This window comes from Topomyia yanbarensis, chromosome 2 (genome assembly GCF_030247195.1).
Source record: "Topomyia yanbarensis strain Yona2022 chromosome 2, ASM3024719v1, whole genome shotgun sequence".
Taxonomy (NCBI): domain Eukaryota; kingdom Metazoa; phylum Arthropoda; class Insecta; order Diptera; family Culicidae; genus Topomyia; species Topomyia yanbarensis.
Window position 1 is genome coordinate 116774037 of NC_080671.1, and position 23984 is coordinate 116798020.

A 23984-nucleotide genomic window follows, 5' to 3' on the forward strand; every position below is an offset into this window, starting at 1 on the left:
TTATCAACTCTAGTTAAATTAGGGCACCTTGCACAACTTTCCTGCATATTAGACTTATCACAAAAATAGATTATCTACAAGATAACTTTAGTTCACTGTCGACTTGAATCGCCCTGCATTACAGCATCTCCAAACCTTCAACATTTCTTGTTTCAAGCATTTGCTGTTAAAATTATTCATATTTAATCCAATTTCCACCCGCACTAACGAGCATCCGACCAGAGTAACCAAAAGTTAGGGTCACAGTCTGCACCAAGTCTGCAGTATTACCTTCGAAAATGTCAAGTCAATCATGACAATTAAAAACTGTCTGGGATTATATTCCGTGTATTTATCTATTCGCAACCTGTATTGTCGTGAAAATAATGCGTATTAAAAATATTTATTTTTTCTATTCCTGCTCTATGCCGAACTACCCGTTTCGAGGGTGAAATTCAGCAAACCACTCGGTTTCTCACTCCAAGCCCGGAACACTCGAGATCGCAGCATGGTCCACTGTTCGCGATACGCCCGAGACAGCGCTTTTGCGTCAACGTACCGTAAGCCGCTACAATCAGACTCAGCATCAGACGATAAATTCATCCCAGCGTCGGAGCAATTTGTTCCATCATCGACCGCCACCACCGTACGGACCGCTAGCAGCTCCTTTGTTACTGCAACGAACGCAGAGAATAATTCAATTTTCGAGATCTTGAGGCGGGCTGCCGGTGTGCCGAAGTTCTTCCTGGTAACACCCTGCCGTCGACCGCCGATTTCAACCTCCAGCTCGCTGCAGCAAAAGGTAGTTGTACGTGAAAGGTGGGTGGGTTTTAGTGCCATTCAAGGATCATAATCAGTCAGCAAGGCGCAAGTCAATGGCCATCCGCACAGTGGTACCGTGTAATCGTGATTTCCGAGCAACAGCAGCAAGTCAGGAGCATGGAAAAAAGGAATTGAAAGAAAATAAGAAAATAATTATCCAACGTTAATTATAATCACAACCAGGGGGTGGAACTATTAATAGCGAGAGATCCCAGAGTGCAGCTGTATGTAAGATAGAAAATAATTATTTGCTTGCCATTTAAATAACTGAATTACCGTTGACGACACAGAATTAAGTCGCCGCAGTGTTAAGGATAAGATTTATTGTTATGGAAGATTTACTGGAAGTTGAAGCAATTGAGGTTAATAAATGATAAAGAGTTGAAGAAAATTCTGGAAACAAAAATTACACGTAACGTATCGGGATAAAGATCTGGAATGGTAGCTGTTCATATTCCTTAAAGTGAATTTAATCAGCATATTCACGCATTAACAAACTTTCTTCCCATATACATCCATTTATTTTAATTTGACAGTCCCTCTCTATCGTACCAAAGTCATCCCATTGCACGATTTTTATATAGAGGGAGCCCAGGGTTAGTTGGCGGTAGGGGAATTCTGTTTTCTCCGTATGAATTAAACATATGGCGCTGTCTACTTAAAGTAATGTGAAATAGATTCTCTAATCATAGGCGACTCCAGCCAGGTAATAAAAAGGGGCAGGACAGGGTACGGTTTTTTGCCAAAATGTATCTGATGCACGATTGGCAAAAATAAATATTGGGTTTTGAAAACGCGTTTCATGTCAAAGTGGCGAAAAATTTGGCAAATTATACATAGAAATTATTTAAGACGTTTCTCAAGGAAGCCACTAAGGACTACTCATATCTGTTTTATTCACCAATGGTAGTGGTTCAATAAGCTACAATCAACTAAATAAACACCATAATAACGAATGGGTCGCAAGGTCGATTCACACCAGGTCGTATGAGTCATTAGGCCGAATTGGTATTAGGTCGAGTATCATGAGATTTAAAACATCACTAGTTAGTTTGACTCCAAGAGCAATAGTAATACTTTTCCTTAATTTTAACCTAACTCTGACATAGTAGTTCGTAACGGTTAGTGGCATCATGGGAGCATCATGAAAACTATTTATTTATTATTTATTTATTTATTTATTTAGAGGCTTTAACCTAGAAAGTCATTCGGCGCATAAGGAAAAGTATTGATTACATTTTGTTGTGCTCTTGAGTTGCATCAGATTGAGCCAAATACGTCAGCTTCTTTGATAAATGCTATCAGTATCTCTTCTTGGGCGGATCATTGGACAGATTGTCCCGGATGGAATTGGGTAGAACAAGCTTTCGACGGAGTTCCTCTAGTTTACGACAGTTAATCAAAATGTGTTCTACCGTGGCTCTAGTACGGCACGTCGCGCAGACTGGCGTGTCAATACGGGAGACGGTGTGAGCATGTGTGACCTGTGTATGACCCGTGTATGACCCACCCGAAGTCGGGAAAGTACTTTCTGCTCGGTTCTACTAGTGCGATCTGTCCATTTTGGGATCGAGCCTTTAATTTTTTGGGTGTGGCCTGACTAACTCCTCCACTGGTTCACAAAATGATCGGTGGTCTTCTTCACAAAATTCTTTGTTATGTCGGCCGACGGCACTTCTCTTGTAAGAAAGGCTCGCGCTATTCGACCGAGGGTAGCGAGTTGGTCGGCTTTCTCGTTCCCTTTGATCCCGCAGTGACCAGGAACCCAGCATATTGTGGTGAGTAGGTGACAGTTTTTCTCGATGGACTGTATGTAGGGATGTCGCGATTCACCGTTTTGGAGTGCGGAGATTGTCGACAGCGAGTCAGTGAATATCACGACCGGTACATCCGCCATTTTGTTGTGGATGGCTAGTACAAAAGTCGCGACTTCGGCGGAAAAAATGGAGCAGGTTGGTGGAAGTCGAAATGCGAGGCCTTCTCCTATTCCACTAACTCCAACCCCAACGTCTTCGTCTAATTTCCACCCGTCTGTGTAAATGTGTTGATGGTTCGCGTATCTCCGTTCAACAAGCTGTTGATAGTTTGCTAGAGCAGAGGGCCAGGGGGCCCCTGCTCTATTTGATCTCGGCAGACTATTATCCAAATTCAGACCTCGATCCGACCAGGCCCGGGGCCTATCTCTGTGAATACGTGCCAGTTTTGGTAACTGAGACCCGGTGAAACTGTGGTAGAGTTCCTCAGCCATTTGTTGGATTACACCGTCATCGCCCGATGTTCTCTTGAGGAAAGTTAAAACCCGTCGAAAAGCGGTAACCGCCACCGCCCACTTATAGGGTAGTACGCCCGCTTCTACACAGGCAGCTTTGGCAGGAGTGCTTGGTAGCAGGTTTGAGGCCGATCGTACTGCGCTAAGGTGTCGGTTATTCCTGCTAGATTTTGACTGGTCATTTCGATACCGTAGAAGAGTCGACTGTGTATAAGAGCCTGGCTGATGTTTAGTACGGTTTGTCTATTACTATTACGATGACGGGAGCTTATTGTTCGGATTAACCTTTTTCGTCAGCTTCCGGTCTAGAGTTATGCCGAGAATTTTCGGTTCCTTTTTGTATGGAATAGTTACTCCAGCGAGGCTAACTGGTCGACTAGTGGCTATATGATGGCTGTCACAGCAATGAGTAATGCAGCACTTCTGAGCGGAGATACTGAACCCGACGGAGTCTGCCCAACGGCCAACTGCGTTGGCAGCGGCTTGCAGTTTGATTCTAATTTTGCCAATCGTCTTTCCGGTAACGACGAGCACTATATCATTGGTATACACGAAAATGTATACAACCTTTTGGAAGAACAGCGAAAAGTGTGCTCATACTCACGAGGAAAAGGGTTACAGCAAGTACCGATCATTGAGGAACCCCGTTGGTCTCGGCAAAGAGCTTCGATTGACATCCTCCTATGACAACTCGGAATTTTCTGTTACACAAATATTCCTTGATGAAGTGACCTAGATTCCCTCGCACTCCCCAACGGTGCAGTTGCTGGAGTACACCCTCACGCCACACACTGTTGGAGGCCTTCGCAAGATCGAGGATGGCTATGTCAGTGTGAAGTCCGTTAGTTACCGCCTGACTGACAATCTCCCGGAAAGCACCCAAATAGGTTCCCGTACCAAGACTCTTCCGAAACGCGAACTGGCGGTTGTCTAGAAGATTGTTTTCCTCCAGAAATTCTGTGAGGCGTTTGTTCACCATCCTTTCCATTACTTTCTCCGTGCATGGGAGTAGGTTGATGGGTCTGAAATCACCCGGTGCTCTAGTTCCTTGACACTTTTTGGGAATAGGAACGGTTAAGGCAATACGCCAGGAGTCAAGGAAGGGCCTCCCATACTGCGTTAAAACTATCCAGCAGCGCTCGTCTGCCCTCATGTGGTAAATGCTTCAATATTGGGTAGCCTATATTATCCAGACCTCCTGATTTGCCTCGTCCGGTGTTGAGCGCGGTTGTGAACTCGATTCCTGATAAAGGTTTTTTGTACTCCTTGCTCGGATCTGGTGGGAAGGTTGTCGGTGTTGCTTCCAGCGTTCTTTTTCGCCTGAGAAAACTAACAGGAAGGGATTCGTCGGCCGACAGGTGAGCAAAATATCGGCCGATTTCGTCAGCGATGAGGGTAGGTTCAGTTATTGCGTTATCATTGATTGTTAGAGAGTAGCCGACCTGCCGCCTTTTATCGCTTAGTGCGTTGACTCTTCTCCAGATCTCAGCTGTCGATGAATTGGAGCTAATACCCCGACGAATTCAAACCAGCTTGCTACTTTTGCGTCGTTGATTGCTTTCCTAGCAAGGTTTCGCAGACGACGATATTCGGTGGAGCGCTCATCACATAACTGGTGATCACATGGCGTTTTCCTAAGAAATCGAAGCGCCTTACGTCGTTCTTTGATTACCCGTGCCACCTCGGGATTCCACTAATGAACCGCTTTGCATGGAGGGACTCCGTTAGTCCGGGGGATACTCGCTACCGCGGCATGCTTCATGCGTTCGGTTAGTTGATGCGATGTATAGTTTTTCTGTCGGTCAAAATGGTCCAGAAAATGGTCCTCGAAGGCATCCCAGTCGTCGCGCTCATAAATCCATCGTACACGACGGGAGGTAGTTGGAGGCGTACTGTTACAGGAGATTAATATTGGGAAGTGATCGCTGCCTCCCATGTCCTGGGTAACTGACCATGCGCAAAAACCTGCAATGGTGCTTGAACAAATGGTGAGGTTGATGGATGATGTGAATCGTCCTCGCATGAAGGTCGTGCTTCCATCGTCCAAAATGATGGCGTCGCAGTACTCTACTGCTTCGATTATGGCGTTACCTCGGCGGCAGCATCTAATCTCCCAGTATTATGAACGGGGATTTCAATTTCTTGATGAGTTCTTTTAGCTTGTTTCCCACGTCGATGGTGTCCTGGGGAATGTAAGTTTATACTGCGGTGCATTTGATACGGTTCATAATGAGACGTGCTACAGCGATGAGTTCAGTATTGAGTTCTATCGGTTCCGACGAAATATCCGCCCGGATGGCCAAGCCGTCCGGTATAAGTTATTCCCATTTGCAGAATCCCAGACGTATCGTCCACCAAGCCATGGCGATGGGTCTAATCTATTTCGGATGTGCGTCTCTTGTAAGGCGAGGCATATCGGTTCGTTTCTGGCGATTATCGTTTGCAGGTCACCGAGGTTGTTACTCAAGCCATTGATGTTCCATTGAACCGCAAGAGAGCACCGGTTCGTTCTGAATACTAGCTTCTCATTTGTGATGCTGGAAGGACTGTTTTCAATAAATTGGCTATTTGGTTCTATCTCAGTAGGATGACATCCTTCCCGTAACCTCCCCATTGTTCTATCTCAGTAGGATGACATCCTCCCCATTCAGAGGGTTGTGTTTTTGTTGTTGGGAATGCTCATCAGCTCAAGCGGTTGCATGGTGTGAAAGCGCATTGAGTACCAGGAGCATCCGGCAATGGGGCTTGGTGCACGTAGGGCTGATCTTCTGACGTAATGACCATCCTCAGTTGGTTGCTCTGTGCCGATGCTCGTTGGGAAACATGCAGATTTTTCCGGTAATTGCTTAATATAATGGCTGGTAGGATTGTGCAGTGGACCACCATAAATCAGGTCGAAGGCGTACTTCTGGTCGTTGTTGATTTGTAGGGGACTACTTCCCCGGGTGGACTACGGTGTGGGATCAGCTTGTTGGTGTTGAGGTGGTTTTTTGGGTGTATAGCGTTTTGTGCAGCTGTAATTGTTTCCTTTGTGTTTGTGTTGGTTTTGTCGTTGTTGCCATTTCTTGTGTTTGATGCATGGTTTCGTTCATCATTTTGTTTAGCTTGTTTGAGGTCTAGCTGCTGTTGATATTCTGTAGTTTTTCAGTCCGAGATAAGCTCACTGCTCTCGGTAGGCATTTGACAATTTTTATTTAGCGGTTGATTGAGTTTTGTTTTTTTAGATGCGGTTGCTTCCTGTGCGTTTCTGGTTCCTTTGCTTTTGGGGTCTTTGATGATCGGGCTGCGGGATTTGTCTGCGTCGTCCGAACGGTGTTCTAGCTTGTATCTGTTTCGACTGGATCTTCTTTCACCAGTGCTTGAAGTTGTTGGGGTTGCTGGGGTTGCTTGCATATTTTGCATTCTGTCGATCGACATTGCTCTCGGGTCACGGTTGATTACGGGAGGTCCCATCGGTCTGATGGGTTCGCCTGCCTTTTTGGCTATAAAGTGCTTTTTCAGATCCTCAACAGTTTTTCTTAGCGCCGCTAGTGCATTCCTTAGCTCCTTGTTCTCTTTTCTGTGGCAATTAGTTCTTCTTATAGCCTTTGGGTCTCCATGTCCTTGGTTTCCGTCGGTGATCGGTTCGCTACCAGCTCCTTGAGCTTGGCGACTTCCTTCATCAGAACGTTTATGGTTTGGTCCCTTTCGTCGACTGTGGGTCTGAGGCTTTTCTTAAGAGTGTCTGCAAACGAGTTATTGGTAGTGTTTTGGTTGGCCAATGCTCTGGCTTCGGGGAACGTTAAATTTGTATCGATTTTCAGTTTTATGATATGCGCTTCCTTCATCTGAACTAGGCACTGTCGATCTCTGGCTGAATGGTTGTCGCCGCAGTTAACACATTTGCTCTCCGCGCTGCAAGAAATTTCCTTGTTGACTTGGTGTTCTCCGCTACACTTGAGAGACACCTCTTTCTGACTGCATACCCTCGAACCATGACCGAATTTTCCACAGTGAAAACATTGCATTGGGCTCAGATAGTATCGCCTGATTTTAACACGCACCATACATAGGAAGATTGCTTTCGGTAGGTGGGATCCGGAAAAGGAGAGTACCAGAAGCGGAGTGTTTGAAAGGCTACCGTTAACCTTTTTGGTGATCCTTCGAACCTCTATGACCATTTGCCCATTTAGCTGTTTCAGGATGGTCGATGTTTCCATGTTGATGGTGTCCAAATCGTAAAGCAGGCCGTGAAATTTGTTCAGGAAAGGGTGCGGAATTATTTCAATTTTCTGTCAATCGGCTAGCTGATCGATTTTTAACAGTCGGTCATGGGATCTCTGGGAAGAAGTTCGAAGGGTGTATTGGGTCCCTCTTGCTTCTTTAACCGTCGAAACCCATTTTGTTGGTTCCATTCCCAGGGCGTTTTGAGGGTTAAATGAATCAGGAATGGGTTAGCAGGGAGTTTGCCGCATATCCCATTTTCATCTGTAACCGCACGCGGTAGAAGCGTTTGTTGGTCGATGTCATCACCAGAGTTCAGGTAAGACGGAATTGTATGACTGGGTGTGGCCCCCCTCCCGGGGGCCATTGGTTTGCGCTAATGAAGTCAATCGTTCAGTAAATTGTTTTCTTTGGACACAAATTACCTGATAGTTTTGTGATCCTGCGTTGGATGGTCTCCCCTATGAGGTTGGTTTCCCCTTAAACCGGACTATTAGTGTGTGTGTATACCAAAAAAGGTATTGTACCACCACACTGGATCGTCGAGTTTCAAGCCCGTCTGAGGTTCATCACTTCGCTCTCGTACGGTCACCGATTGACCGACACGGCTCGCACTGATGGGGGGCGCAAGGTTTTTTTTACCGAGTTTGAATTTTCACGCAATGGAGGCGCAATCTGTTCACCGATTTAACGTTTCAAATTCTATGGACGCGCGGGTAGTTCACCTACTTCAAAGTCTGCGCTCCTGGTACTTGTAACTGTTATCACTGCACAATTTTTTTAACAATAAAAAAGGCCGTAGTATGCCTGGTTTTTTTATCGACTTCGGTGGGGAAGGTCTTTGGCGGCGTAGCCGTCCCTCCGGCAGGCGGAGTCCCGCCGAGACGTGGGACCCGTATCACTTGTCTTTTTTTTGCACTAATGACCGGATTACGGGACACTGCACACGCGTAAAGGTATCACCACGGTGGCACGACGATAAGTGCCGGATGGCGGAGGCCGAGCTGATAAGGTCTGGGAGGCTGAGCTCGAGCAAACAAGAAAAGGTCCCGGTAGCGTAACCGAGTACTAACTTTTTCGGGAAATCACAGATCCACAGCGATAAAAACTCAACCGATCACTCCGAGTGATTGATACGATCTGATGTCATAGAAACTATTTCGTGCGACGACGTATTATAATTCTTACCACATGATCTACGAGTTTAATGAGAGTCTGATAAAAGCAATTGCGTATTTTTCCTTCTTTAAATCATGAGCTTTTCTTTTCAATTTGTGCTGAGCTAGGGTTCCAAGAAGCGATAGCGACGTCAGGAAGGCAATGATGCGGAAGGAACGTCAGGCCGAATGTTTAATAGAGTGTATCATAAGCTGCTCTTTCGAATAATATCTGCATTTCACGCTTTAAATTATTTTTTTATAAAAGAGGTTTTAACTTCAGGGTCGTTTGCATTCTTTTCACGGGCTAGAAATCACTAACCCTATGTTCGGGTTTGAGAATTGAACCCAAGCTTCATACAATGCAACTGATTTACCAACGACTCTATGCCCGCCTCCAGAGTTAAATACTATCCAGCCAGCCCAATTTTATCGGTGACCGCTTGCAAGCAGACCTGAGTTTCTATTGTTTGCCTGAACTGAGATTAATGAGAGATCATTGTAAATGGCGTGTGAAAAACATACGAAGAGATGATGGGTTTTTACGCGCATTCGATGTCTGGTTCTGCAGTGGATCTTGAAATGGGCTTTTCGCATACAACCCCAACAGTTTGAAGATGAAGAGTGCCCTAGCTATGTAGGAATAATGAAGTCTGGCAACTTCACCGTTCACCATTTACCGTTGTTTAGACCATAAAAAAATCTTCGTACTCCGTGATGTGTCAAGGCGGTTTTCGTAAACTAACCAAGGCATTTCTTATGTCTTTAATATTTTAATAGTGCGTTTTTCATTTGTTCAATTTGACCTATGTTAGTTCAAAAAGCAACAGTAGTCGGCTGAAAAATGTACTATTAATAATATTCAAGACATAAGAAATGTCTCGATTTCATTTTTCTGCTTCTCCAATACTGCTTTTATTGGGGAATCGGTCAAAATTCGAGTCGATCGGCGTTTACGAACTTGCCACTTCTTCGATTCAGATCGTGCACTCGCCTTGGGAAGAGGTCTGACGTCTTCAGAGAGGCTTACATCTGCAGCAGATTCTATGCTAATGGACGAGTTTTTTTCGGGGTTGGGTCGATCTGTGACATCCTGCCAGAAACTCCTCAGGAGGAAAAACTTCAGGATTGAAGCGGCACACGCCAGAGACTCTGAAACCTGCTTGGCATTTAATTCATAACATATCGGAATCAAATTTTTTATAAACAATTTCCGACTTCTAATGATTCTAATCTCTTATTTCTATTTGGTAATAATTTTAAATTGTTTTATTACTTATTTCTCGTGTATATTTTTCCTTATAATCATCAATATTAGCATAATATCAAATTTTGCTTTGCAAATTTTGGCATTTCACAAATATTTAAGTGCACATTACTCTACACTAAGTTTTCAACTCGGCCAACCAGCCCCGCACAGAAGTCGGCCCATTGTATATTTTCGAGAACAATCACGATTTACACAAACAAATATAAGGTTACACTGGTAACCGTTATAACATTTTGTTGGGTTTTGAATACTCTTTCCAGCAGTACAAAGTTATTGGAAATCGGATGTAAATTGATTCGCGTTACACATATTATTATTCAGAAACAGAAATTTACTCACCAGTGCCGAAAAAAGAACAAACGTGCTCCTGTACAAACGACACCACCAAAACACCTGAAATTATGTCGGTACACTGGTGACCTAATACCGCACCAAAATCACTATAGATGTCGCTACTGCGCATAATAGCCTTTTCATAAAAGGCACTCGGCCAACCTGCCCCTTCGGCCAACCAGCCCCAGTCACCGTTACAGGTTGAAATTTGATTGATAACGGTACCAATTTTGAGTCGACTCTTGCCAATTTAAAAAAAAAAAAGAGAGTCACATCGATTTGTCGGTGGGTTTACTACGAAGGACTTCTGGTTGGCATATTTTATCAATATTTTTTCAGACGCTTTTGGGAAGCATATGGTAAACTTCGGATCGGAATTGCGTTTTATTCCATATTCTCTTTTTTGATTTATATACACCATCGAGTGGACGGCACCCTCGTTCTCGTAGATGTTTTTCTTACTTTATTCACGCGGTTAAGTTTTTCAAAAATGAATTGATAAGCTTGGTTGCTATACCATTCAGTAAATTATTATACTTATTTCTAGATCTTAAAACAATTACTCATTGCATCTAATTCAAAATCCGCTCGAGCCTCGTAATGAAAAGATTATGCTGAGTACACAAATGATGTAACTAATTAGGTTCCTCTCTTCTTCTGACTACCCTTTGCTCCGATCCGGTACCGAATGACGCTTGACGTAGGAAAATTCTTGATAATTCAGACATTTTGTCTATTCAGCTAGGTTTTCCTGCAATGCGAACTAAGACTGCAACAGTTTGCATCCTGAGTGATATAATTTACTCACCAACGTCAGTTGTTTACCAGCCAAAGGTAAGCGAACATTGCAGTTCTTAATTGGATTACATGCTTCATTTACCACCCCAAATTCGCACGAATGATTCGTTTGCATCATCCAGTTCCAGTTATAGTTATAATGGTTACTTGCCTTCTCGCGGTAATCAACGTCATTACGTAGAATGCAGCAACGCAAATGACAGGAAAGCAAATTTGAGATTGGGATATTATTTTATCTAATATCTGGCGCGTGCTATCGTTGCGATGCAACAACAAAATTAAAGGAATTTCACAAATTTTCTGCAGAAAAGTTTAGCCAAATTCTGAATCATTCATGTAAAAGTAAATGCAATTCAAATGTTCGCAGGTAGATACGATGAACATCGTTTCAAATGCCGAAAATGGTGTGTTTTCGCTTTACATATTTATTTTTTTGATATTTGATGTTTTTGAGGTAGGTGAAACGTTATTTTATGATCATGTTCAATAAATTGTTCGTCATCAAAATTTGCCAGAGTTTTTTTTTTCAATCAAAAAACTATAATAAATTATGATGAAAAGCCCATGTTCAATTTTTATAGCAAAATTATTAAATCAAGCTTTACAGTTTATTACGAGACGCAGCTTTGCTATGATTTAATTCATTCGAGGAATCTAGTAAATTTAAAAATGATTTGCATATGTATTTTGAAAATATAAACAGATTTAAAAAAAAAAGATTTTTTAAAAGAGATTTCTAAAACATTCTTTCATAAAAGGGGTTTTTTCTAGAAAAACCGAATGATGATCAGATTCGGGCCCAATTATGTTCTTGTCTGAAACATGGAAAATAGATGAACACAAAATTATTGCAAAGCTGTAAAATCACTATCGCTAAGTATTTGTCCGATAAAAACCCAATTTTTACGGTAGTTTTATAAACGGATTTGATAAAATAGTCCTATATTGGATCAATTATATGAGATTGGTTGGTGAACTTTTCGACACAGCAGGTACAGATAGCCAGCCAAACCAGATGTTTTTAGCGAACTGGCACAACTGTCTGCCACCTTTCCTCTTCCGGTTACCGTAAAATACTCCTGTTCAAAATTTACCATGACGTGGGTTTCGTCTTCCATTACCACGTAATCGAACTACGTCAGCATCAGACTTGTCAGCATCAGACAGGAATTTTTTTTAGATTGATGCATAGTTGAAGATGCAATTCCCAGCTTGTTTGCGACATCTTTGACGGAGAGGTTGTAGTTCCACGTGAAACCGACGGTCGTATTTTTTTATCGCAACGGCTTCCAACTGTCAACAAACGTTCCCCGAACACTTTTCTACTATCAGCTGATTTGGCCACTTTTAACGATTTTGCTAACTCGTTCGGCATGTAGCTCGAATATGCGAGCAAAATTTTAATGCCTGCTCCTCTGAGTTGGATGCAATTTACAAAATATTTAGATAACTTAAGAGCGAATGTAAAAATCCAAATAGAGGCATAATTCCGTACGCACACACCGACACCATACGAAGTGTTTAATTTAGCAGGTTCAAGTTGAAACAATTTTGGTCACAATGACAATTGCAAAGTGACAAAGCCCTAGGAGCGGATTTCAAATATATGTGAATTATGTTAAGCAACCCATAACTAACAGCCTTGTACAAAACCGTGTATTTTATTCAAAACATTTGAAAATAAAACTCCGACTAAATCCAGTGCAGTGCAGTGAAATGCGGCATTTCTTATTCATATCGCTGTTGGGTCATTCATTAGTTTGCAACTGATCACAGTTTCGAGTCCTGCACGAATAAAACCTCGAATAAATTGAATAAATTATAGAAAATCCATATAATACATGAATTTATAAAATCCAGCACAACAAAACTTGATGAAAAATAATCTCAATCGTAAAATAAGTATAATGATTGATATTTATCCAATTTAAGAAATAAGTAAATGAAATATAAATTAAAGAAATTAAAATAAGTAAAATGAATTAAATAAATAAAATGAGTAGAACTAACAAAAAAACAAGATGAATCATAATAAAAAGAAATAAATGAATTGAATGATTAAAATGACGAAAATTAATTCAAATAACAAAACAAAAAATAAATATTTAAAAAAAAATTAAATTAAAGATTGAGATGATTTGAGTCAAATAAATGAAATTGATTAAATAAATTAAATTAATGACTGAACACAGTTAATGAGATTAATGAAATGAGAAAACTGAATTAAACGAAATAAAACAATAAAATGCATAAAAACACAGTAAATGAAATTAATTTATCGAATGATAAGAATAAAATGCATAAATTTAATAAACTGAATTGAATGAATGGAACTGAAAGAAATTAAACAGATCAAATTGATGGACTAAGCAAATTAGACGAATTTGAGAACCATTGTTTCAGAAAGTTCTGAAATGTTAGTGAAAATTCCACCGTTTAAAGAACCAGCATCTGAAGTCATGGCTAGTTATTATACAATGCACTTTCTAGTGTTTCCATTCTTTTCTGTTCTGACCATTTCGTTTTCGTTATTCTTTACTTGACGGTGTTGTTTAAGATTATCTGACGTTTCAATTGGAACGTCCAATTTGTTTTGGAATTCAACGATATTTTTTGGGTCCCGATCTCTGAAAAAAATATTTATTTTCCGTCAAATGGCTAACGCACTAAGGGGAGGGTTCAATACTAAGAGATGGACAAAAATATTTTGAGGGTTATTCTTACGCAAATAGTTTTTTAGCATTGATAATAAGATACTCATAAAGGGGTTTTCAATCATGACCGATGTAATAGAAATGTATTGTTAGGACTTTTGAACAGAATTAGAAGTAGTTTTAGGGAGGTTATCACAAAAACTGTGAAAACCCATACGCGTAGCTCAAAAAATGTGCATGTTAAAAACTTTTTTTCTATTTTGAAAACTTTATTATAAATATGTCGATTTTTTTAAGTCCAAATATTCATTCATTTGGGAGATATTAACACACAAAGTCAACATGTTTTTTCAGTTGGCAAGAAATCGACTTTATCGATTTTCATGATATCGATATCGAATTAAAGGTAATATACAATGTGATTCCAAATATTTTTTTAGAAAATGTTTTTATTGCAATTTTTGGCCAAAAGATGGACACGTCTATCTATACCAGGACACATGCTAGTGAACTCGGGTGGTTCGTAGTTATGCTGCCTAAGCTCGACCCTCATTAGCAGAAGACAAATAATAAGCCCGTACGACATTAAGCCTGTTCTAATGACCCTGCCACTTCTAGTTTTCCGATTTGTTTGCTTCACATCCTTGCTCTCACTTGAGTACTATGGCTCTAATTTTCATAACTTTCTCTACCCAGTAATCTCTAGCTAATTGAATGTCGTTAAAATGTAAAAAAGAGAATGTGACTAACATAGTCGAAATAAAAAAGGAAAAAAAGTAAAAAGAATAATATTCAATTAAATGAAAACGCCATTCTCATAAACCTATATTGTACCGAAAAAATAATTAGCATATCTATAATAAAGTCTTGAAAATAAAAAAGTTTAAGCCTATAGCATGGAAACTTTTTCAATAAAGTATAAAGATTTGGTATGATTTCGATAGTTTATATGGTAATCCCTCCTTAAACCGCAATTGGCAATTAAAAACTGAGATAAGTCGGCATGTGCTTTCAAGTCCCTTAATCAGAAAGCGACAGAGAGTGAATGCGAGCTGTGAATGAGACAAATATATTTTTCAAGGTATTTACATAGAAGTAAATAGAAGGGAGTGTGATTATTTTATTATCGGTAGCACATCGGTATAGGGTAAAGTCGTACATTCAGTCGATTTCAATGTAGTCTCTTTCTAGTCATTCTCATGGCTTGCGATTGCAATTTGTTCGAAATTCTCGTTCCGGAGATATAGATTAATAAAACATATATAAGGAAGCACCATGGAAAATAAAATAGTTTAAATCAGAGCTCTGACAAAAGTGGTATTCGCACATTGAAAGAGGAGCGAAATTCAGCTCATGCCCGCCACGCTAAATTTGTTTTGTTTTTGTGTGTTTGCTAATTCATTCGTTCGATGAATATCGTTCGTTCAGGTATTTTCAGTTTAAGTTCAACTTCAGTATAAAACTGATTTTGTTTCCATTCTAGCTCTGAGAGGGATTATCGAGCAAAAAGCTCCAGACATAGATTACACAGTTCAATTGTGCTCGAAAATGTAAAAAATGACTCCTTCCTCCGTGGAGAAATTGAAGTTTCTCCACATATAATAGACTAATGCTTTGGTTGGTGCATGAATTTATATTTCCTCAGCACTGAAGCATTCGATTCTACGTGAAAATCACATTAAGTATATACATTCTTGGAAGAATAAGTGGCGCAATACACTTGAACTGCTTTCGGGGCATTAATATTCTTGAAATCACAAGTTTCAATTTTTTGTAAATAAATGTTTTCAGTCACATTGATCACAAAAAGGGTACCTTGGCGTTTTAGTACAACTCATTACTGGTTGCTACAAAGTAATTTTGTATAGCAAAAATGTATTCAGATCAACCATCTTTCCAAAGTATGAACACTGATTGTATGTTCGCTAATTTATTTGTTGAATACGGAACACTCAAACGAAACGTGTATAGTGAATCATCCACTTTCTCTCTACTAATTAAGACAGCTATTGAAACTTCAATTGTAGTATTCTCAGTATTGAGCAGATAAGGGACAACCGAAGACTTTGCTACAAGTTGTATGAAACAACTTGCGTCCCGGATCTAATTTGTTGAGATTTTTGGACTGAGACCCATTATTTTGCACAAAAAGTGTATAAAAATACATTAACTATGCATTTTCGATAATATCATCACAGAACAAGTACAGCAGTCATTCGGTAACTGCGCGCTCCTTAACTGGGCTGCTTTTTAACTGGGCGCTCAGTAACTGGGCTATAGCAAGAGGGTGACGTGACGTCATATTTTCGTAGACAACATAAGAACTTTGCTTGTAATCAAATTAATTCTAAATACGAACGAGGAGCACTTTAGTTTACATCAAATCAGTTAAAGTGTTCATTGTTTTCTTTTGTTTACTGCTACTATTGTTTGTTGATGACATTTTAAGCGATTTTGACGCTGTCAAACTGGCCCCCATTGATCGGTGGACAAACGATGTTGCCTATTGTCAAACTCTGTATGTAGAGATAGGGATGCCAATTGCCTGGGCTATAGCCAAGTTAAAAAGTAGTTAAACGTCAAAAATAGACGTCAAATGTATTTTGACATTTTGATATCAAACTTTGCAAGGGATAAGCGAATGGAAAGTAAGGATGACAGATGAATGTAAATAATTATTATTTCTTACAATGCATATATGTAATAAATTATGATTTTATTGAGGATATGTTATTATAGGTCGAGATAAAAGTATTTTCAAGTCTATTGAATATAGAGAATACTCTTCTATATTCTACTATGTTTGAGCAATGAATTGCCGAAAAGGACCAACAATCCAACGGTAAAAAAACGCTTGTGTGTATTACGAATAATTATTATTTAACGAAAATGTATACAGGGGAGTTATAAAGTTCGTGTACCCTATTCTTTTTCGATCAACTTTGTTCTCAATGATTTGAGACGGCTTCGTCCGAGGCGTCATTCTGCACGAAACGCATCAAACAGTCCAAGGATTGAATGGCTCGCGTAAACTCTGGTTCCTGTTGCTGCTCTTCTGCACTTGCAGATGATGTATTGTCGGCTGATTCTTCCGGGTAAGAATCTATAGAGTGTGAATCATTTAGTCCTAGCACCGAATTGACTATTTCTTGATCGGTGAACACTGCACTTGTGGGCCATGCCGGATTTTTATCATAATCGTAAACATGGTCGACTATCAATGATTCGATCTCTTCACTGGGCGTAGTGGTGCCAGCTAGAGCATCTACTGCCGTGATCAGAGCTTTTAAGTCATCTCCATTGTCGGACTCACCAGCATCCACTGAACTCCAATCGCTTTTAGGAAAATGAGTGATCAGTTTTTTCCACGAGTTTTAAATAGTAGAAGTACTGATTTCATTCAACGCGGTTGACAACCAATCAATACTCTGCTGTAGTGAGATTTTTTTTAAGTCGGTCTCCGAACTTGAGATCCTTATCTTCCAGTACTAATTTAAGCATAAGCTTCCGTTTGTATCTCAATTTTATAGCGTTAATCACTGCCTGGTCCATAGGCTGACACTCGGAAATAACGTTTGGTGGTAGATAAATGAGCGACCGAAAATAAAAGTCGCAAGGACAGAACATGCTTCGTAAAACCCGTTTCAAATATATTAGAATATAAAAACCGGATATAAACTTCAAGCATAAAAATCGAACTGGGACATTCCTTTGTAAGAGTCGGGTAAAAAAACCTTCAGTAAAAAAACCGGAAAGAAATACTTCCGATTCTTACAAAGTAAATCTTGTTAGCCGACTTTTAATCTTGAACATCAAGATATACGGATGCTCCTACGAGCGATTTATTTATTTTTAAACGATTTTTATACTGGAGTTTCATCCTTGCCGAGTTTTACGGGTGAGAACTTTTTAGGCGATTCTTAGGCTGAAGGATTTCTGTCCTATTTTTATGCTTGAAGTTTATTTCCGATTTTTATATTCTAATATGTTTGAAACGGGTTTTGTGAAGCATGTTCTATTCTTGCGACTTTTATTTTCGGTCGCTCAAATTACCTATGGAACTTAGAATGTACCAATTTTACTTCTTTACATTTTGATGTGAAGTGTATCAAATAATCTCACCTCAATTAATCCATCATCCGATTTCAAATCGTCTCCTCCGTAGTAATGCGTTGTGCAATTATAAAGCACCAGTAACGCCTTGGGTTCTAAATTAAATTCCTTGGAGAACACCCTTACCGCTGCTGGTACGAATTCGCGATAGAACCATGTTCGAAAAAGCTCTCGCGTCATCCAAGCTTTCTTGGAATTATAATATGATACGGATAGAAGTTCATTGGTAGCAAGCGAGCGTGGTTTGGCCACGGATCCGATAAACATCAATTTAAGTTTATTTGAGCCATCGGCATTACAACATGGCATGAATGTATAGCGCATCTTGTTTAATTTTCGCCCAGATGACTTTGTCTCATTTGCAAGGACCACACTTCGTGATGCTAGCAAATTTACAAAAATAGCAGATTCATCAGCGTTGAATATTTGGCACTTTTTCAAGTTCAATTCGACAATTTTCGTCATCAAAATCTCCTTAAACTTCAAATATACGCCTATATCCGCGGAAGCTTTTTCTCCGGCTACACGCTTTACATGTAGTCCAAAACGGTTTCTAAAACGTCGTACCCATCCATCCGAAAATGCAAAATTGTGCCCCACGTAATACCCGTGTTTCTGAATGTCATGCAACAACAATTCTCCCTTCACCCGTAGTGCTTCTGACGTAACAATAATATTGGCTTCCCTCTGCTGGAGAATCCATAAATAAAGAGATTCTTCCATTAGAGGTAAATGTTGGTCCTTCAACGTTCTTCGACTTTGGATTCCGTGTTCTCAATAAACAACTAGTTTGGCTCGCAATTCATCCTTGTACTGCACGAATCGAGTTACAGAGGACGCTCCTACACCATATTTTCTAGCAAGCGATTTATATGTGCCACCGCCATTTTCAAAATCCTCTATAATTTTAACATTTTCAACCAACGTAAGCGTTTTCTGCTTACGTTTCTGTTTGGATCCAGACGGAGTATCCATTGCAGAACCAAGCACCACTTTCACTTTATTTAAACAAAAAGCTGACTAAAGTTAAAAATGAATTTTTTATTGTGCTTTTCACAGAAATCCCGAAGATTAGTATACAACTAAATAGAAGGAAAATATATCCTTTTAGTTTCACCGGTGAAATTTAGGACGCACATCAAGCAATGCTGTTGGTCGGGAGCAGGGTTGCCACTGTTTTTCAAAGAAAATCTGGTAATTCAACTTAAATTGTCTGACAAAATCTGTCACTTGACAGCGACCTCATAGTCATCGCTATTTGACAAATATTTTAGTCTTCGTATAACGTGCATCAATCGATTTTTGTTAAATTTAGGAAAATATGACCCAAATTTCTAAAATTTGTGTGCAACAGCTTCTATAAATTAAAAACTCTCAGAATGAGAGGTTTGTCTTTTTGTCTGACAGCTGATTTACCTGGTCTGGCATAATGGCATCTCTGGTCACAAATTAGATGGTCGTAAATTGATAATATAGAACATTGCATGATGACGTCATAAAAATGGCAGTTCAGCCAAGTTGAAAGCGGTTCGAAACTAGTTTGTCATACTGAATAGAATCAACAAATATCTTAGTCCATGTAACCAAGCTTTCTAAACTGTCAACAAAGATACGTAAAAATTCACGTAACGTACTATTTTCCGATTTTTACACCTTTTGCTACCTGGTGAAAAAATTGAAAACTATTCGTTAGAATCTGTTTATTGACTCTTATTCGAGCGTGTTGCCTTTGTTACCTACATTGATCCTATGGCATTAAAACTATTCATGTAATGATCAATCAAAATAATATTTTCGAACATTGCGGAAAAAATGGCAGTTTCCTCATTTTGTCCACATCCTGGCGCTATGTTGTTTTTTCACTTGTTATGTTTTACCAATTTCCAGTGATAATCACAATATTGAAGATAATGATGTAAACCTAACAGAGCATCGCAGTTCCCCTCAGTGATTTTTGACATTTGACAGGTAAGCCCAGTTAGCGAGAGGGCATTCGCTAATTGGACTGCGCTCTTAGCCCAGTTACCGAACAGTTGCTGTAGTCTTAGTTTTCAAATGAGCATGCGTTACATATAAAATTCAATAGATGTACTAACAGCCAAAAAACACGTGGAATGCATCTTTAAAAATTTTACTCTTCCAACATCCACATATTTTTCTGAGATACCCAATATTATCCAAACCCTTGGCTTCACCACTAGGTTGGGCTAACCCAGCGCCGTTTTCAACGGTTTGTGTGATGTTATGCAACGGGTGTGGTGTAGTCAAGGGTTAAGTAAAGCATATATAAATGCTCAGTACAGAATTGAATTATATGCAAGTTGCAGTAGTTTTCGAGTTTTGGCCACATATCTCCCCATAGTGCAACGTTTCGAAGAGAAACCCTTCTTCGTCCGGGGGCAAGCAAGGTTTAAACATAAATTAGTAATAGTTTTTTAGAATACAAATACTTTGCAAATGTTCTCAAAACTAGAAATATTTCCTTTTCCAAGTAGAATTTAATAGTAAATTTGTTTCCGTGAGTGGCTCTGCTCTACACTAAAATTCGAAAACTGTTTATAAGGAAACAGTAGACAAGAGTTATTTTTGTCTCCCCAAACCTACAAAATTACGCCATGTGCAATAAATTAAAACAGGAAGGTCTACCAGGAAGTTTGTTTACAAAAACAAGTTTAGTACAGTCATAATGCACTCTTTCTGTTCTGGCCAGATTTGGCATCTTTTCACCACGTCAGCGGTGTTTTGTATGTTTAGAAGCAAATAATGTCTACATTGCACCGAAAGAACCGAATCATCGAACTATCCGAATCTACGTCCTATCATGCGAAATCGGGCTCTCGTGATGAGAGAGCAGTCTACGTGGCAGGTAACAACCAAAGGAAAATACCAGCCCGGGGACAACTTGACAGCTCCCATATATTGAACTCATAAGCAAATTTTGTGGTGATTTGGTGATGTCATGGCGGCTCGAATGGAACAAAATTTAAAAAAGGCGCATCCCATCTATTATTTTCTATAGCTGTAAAAAATGAACAATTTAAGCATTTCTATCACCAAATTTATTTCGCTGTTCAAATTAAAAACTGTCCATACCTTAACAGAAACATAGATTCCATTTTGGATCTAAAAAATCCAAGAAAAATAAATTGATTTTCAGAAATACAAGAAGATGGCTTTCAAAATCGAGCCACTTCCACTTATATTGAAATTTCCGAAAATCTTCGAGATCGAATCAACATGAAATCCTCCGATAGACGCCGTTCAATTAGTTTTCTGTCGGGCTGGAGCTGAGTAATATGCGAAATGAATTATGAAGGAATCCGTACCAAAACCATCGCAAAATCTTTTGGACAGAATTATTGCAAAAGTCGAATAAAACTCTGGCAAGAGTCGAACATAATTGTATATGGGGCCGTACACAAATGACGTAGCTTTTTTCGGCGATTTTTGACCCCTCCTTCCCCCTCGTAGCATTTGGTCACTAAATTCTAACCTCCCCCTCGTAAATAACGTAGCATTTACCTACCCCCCTCCCCCTCGTACCATGCAAAGCGCCCGGGTGATTAAAAAAAATTGCATGTTTTTCAATTATTTTAAATACATGTCCTTTCAAAATGTTTGACGACTTTTATCAACATTTTCATTATAACAGCAAATTGCGTGCAAAATAAGCCCATTTCATCACAAATATAGTGTTGATTGTTTTGATTGGAATTTTATAAGGGGAGCATAAAGAGAAGTTCTCTCAGTTCACAATCCTGCAGCTGCCAATGATTCTAAGAAGCATACGTTCATCTAAATTACTAAATTTTGTTTGGTTGAATACGAAGTGAAAATTTAATTTAGCTCCCAAACTAAGTCTAATAGTTAGCAACATTAACTAACTAATGTAGCACGTTAAATCCGCATTCAAAATCTTTTCGTATTTTTGTGAACTTGTAATTCCGCGAATCGTAAAATTTACCTCGTGAAAAACCGCATCAAAAGTAACTTGTTTGAATTTAAATTTATAATAATGGAATAATGGAGGATCATTAAATTGTTTTCTCTAAACAATGGGTTTTAAACTTAATGCTCTGTCGCACAACTTCTGACCCTACCCTCCCCCTCGTCACACTTCGTCACAAATTTGGTACACCCTCCCTACCCCCCAAAATGCTGAGTTATTTATGCATGGCCACTATTCCTGGCAGCATTCTAAAACCGGGCACTACCGGTTTGCTGCCAGAATTCTGGTAAAAGCGCACAAATTCTATCCAAAACCAATTTTGCTGACTATGTAGAAAATCCGACATATTTCGTTTATATTCCCAAACAAAATTCTAAAATTCTTAACGTTCTTAATTAATTTGAAACAAGATGTCAAATGTTCTCGAATTGTTAGGCTTGGTGATTTACTTTCATTGGCCAAAATGATTTTCATTCATATTTCTCGGGCAAAAAGCACAAATGATTTACCGATTACACACTTCACACAACAATAAAACAAAAAAAACAACGACTTCCAATTAAAATTATTAATAAGATTTATGTACCTTGCTGACAGTTTCCAGTTAGGGATAAATTTATTCTCTAATAATTTTCTTCATCCACATTTTGGAATACGCTTTTTCTAAATGTTGTTCTTGCTGCATTGACGGCGTTCATAACACACGTAACGAAACACGCTTTTCTCTTGAAACTATTTCGTTTCGTTGTGCGTGGTACTCGTACGGAGAAGGCATACTAGCGCCACCATCAAATCAGTGGTACATATATGAAACAAGCACTATCTGTCAAGTTGTCCCCGGGCTGGAAAATACCAAACATCGTGGAACAAATCAGCAACATTTGTTATCTCTGACTCTGGTTTGGAGTGTACAACATAACTTTTCTAATACACACTTCCTTCAACTATTCCGCTATTTTTGAAAGCGCTTTTACATATTAAATTATTACGTATTTTTAGATAGGACAGACATACTTCCACGTTTGTGAGAAATATTTGATTTTTTGGTTGAATATTTCGAGAAATCTATCTGTGTATCCAGATTTTGGCGAGCAAACCTTATGATGCTTGATTTCCCAACCCTTTAGGCAGTATTTTCGTTCAATATCGACTGTTCACTCAATTAGATTAGTGTGCCCCACTGCTCCACGTGCTCTGAGAAAGCGACCTATACCTATGTCGATTCTTACACCCAAAAGCAACTCCGTTGAAAATGTTCTGGCAATTTTGCACATGCAAGAAACCTCCTTACGTACGTAATGCAAGAAAAAAATAGAGAATTTTGTATATGTATTGAAGACACGTTACACGTTTGAAAAATACGTCCTTCTCAGAAACTGACACCGTTGGTAGATCTAGCATGACCAGTGTGAACATTTTCTGTTTCCAAAACAACCAAGCTAAATTAACACTTTTAACACGTTCCTCAACTCAACTGATGCATTGTTACTCACTTGTCAACTCCACTGCACCATACGATTCCTCCAGGTGCCGGTTGATATTTGCCCTCAGACGCCACTTTTCTATTTTTCCTTAATGGGAAGAGCTTCCCATTAGCAGCGATAGAAATCCTCGGTTGATTTAGTCTGAAGGGAAAATTCACCGTACTCTTCACCAATTCAACATCCCACCGTTTCCATAAAGCTCTCTCCATTGCTTCTCTACTATGATCAGTTCCATCACAAAATACGATGCTCTCTAAATAGACAGGCTCTTCCAAAAGTGACATAAGAAGCGAACCCTGTACTCCGAGAACGTTCCATTTAGCCATCTTATCACTGCAAGATAGTGACAACGTGCGTACGCCTTTGCCAGGTTTGGTCCTTATCATACCCACATTTTGAGCCATCAAATCGTCACCATCCGAAATTATCAGTTTTCCACCGGTCATTCCATGTGCAGATTTCACAACTGATCCAATGTCGGAGACATCACTGGTTAGTTTAATCCGTTTGGTCGTTGGTTCATCTTCCGATGGGTCAGATTGCTCATAAATACTTGCGTCTCCACAGGGACTGTGGGTCGTGAAGAAATGAAAGGTAATGCCTTTCTTCAATATAAATTTTCGAGATTCCAAACTACAGTCAAAAATACTCGATCGTTTGGAAAGACTACTCTTCATTTCTTTCAATAAGTAACGTACGAATCCTCTTCTGGCCAGAACCTCGGCATGGCTATCATTAAGAATATCACCTTTATCGCTGAGCTGGGTGGACCCTAAACACTTCGTTCCTGTACCGAGTGCAACGACTTCTACGTTCGAATCAACGTTATTGGATTCCACCTTCACGATGGCAGACAAAATTGTCCACTGAAAGTCCGCATTGGGTTTCCCAGTTTTCGGTAAACTATCAAATTTTTCAAGGCTAACTTTCGAGATTCTATCGGCCAACTCCAT

The 23984-nt window shown here is 39.6% G+C and overlaps 1 protein-coding gene across 1 annotated transcript; it reads right to left on the reverse strand.

Moving 5' to 3' along the window:
- Positions 1 to 311: 311 nt before the first annotated feature.
- On the reverse strand, positions 312 to 23984 carry LOC131679285 (tRNA-specific adenosine deaminase 1). The gene is made up of 2 exons (XM_058959989.1): positions 23041 to 23984; positions 312 to 769 (listed from the first exon to the last, which is right to left on the reverse strand). The coding sequence occupies exons 1-2, from the start codon at positions 23982 to 23984 to the stop codon at positions 403 to 405; spliced, it is 1311 nt and encodes a 436-aa protein (XP_058815972.1). The 3' UTR covers positions 312 to 402.

Coding starts and splice junctions, on each gene's coding strand:
- LOC131679285 (XM_058959989.1), bottom strand. CDS start 23,984: ATGGAGTTGGCCGATAGAATCTCGAAAGTTAGCCTTGAAAAATTTGAT. Junction 770..23,040: donor TGGTGCAGTGGAGTTGACAA/GTGAGTAACAAT, acceptor CTTTTGCTGCAG/CGAGCTGGAGGTTGAAATCG.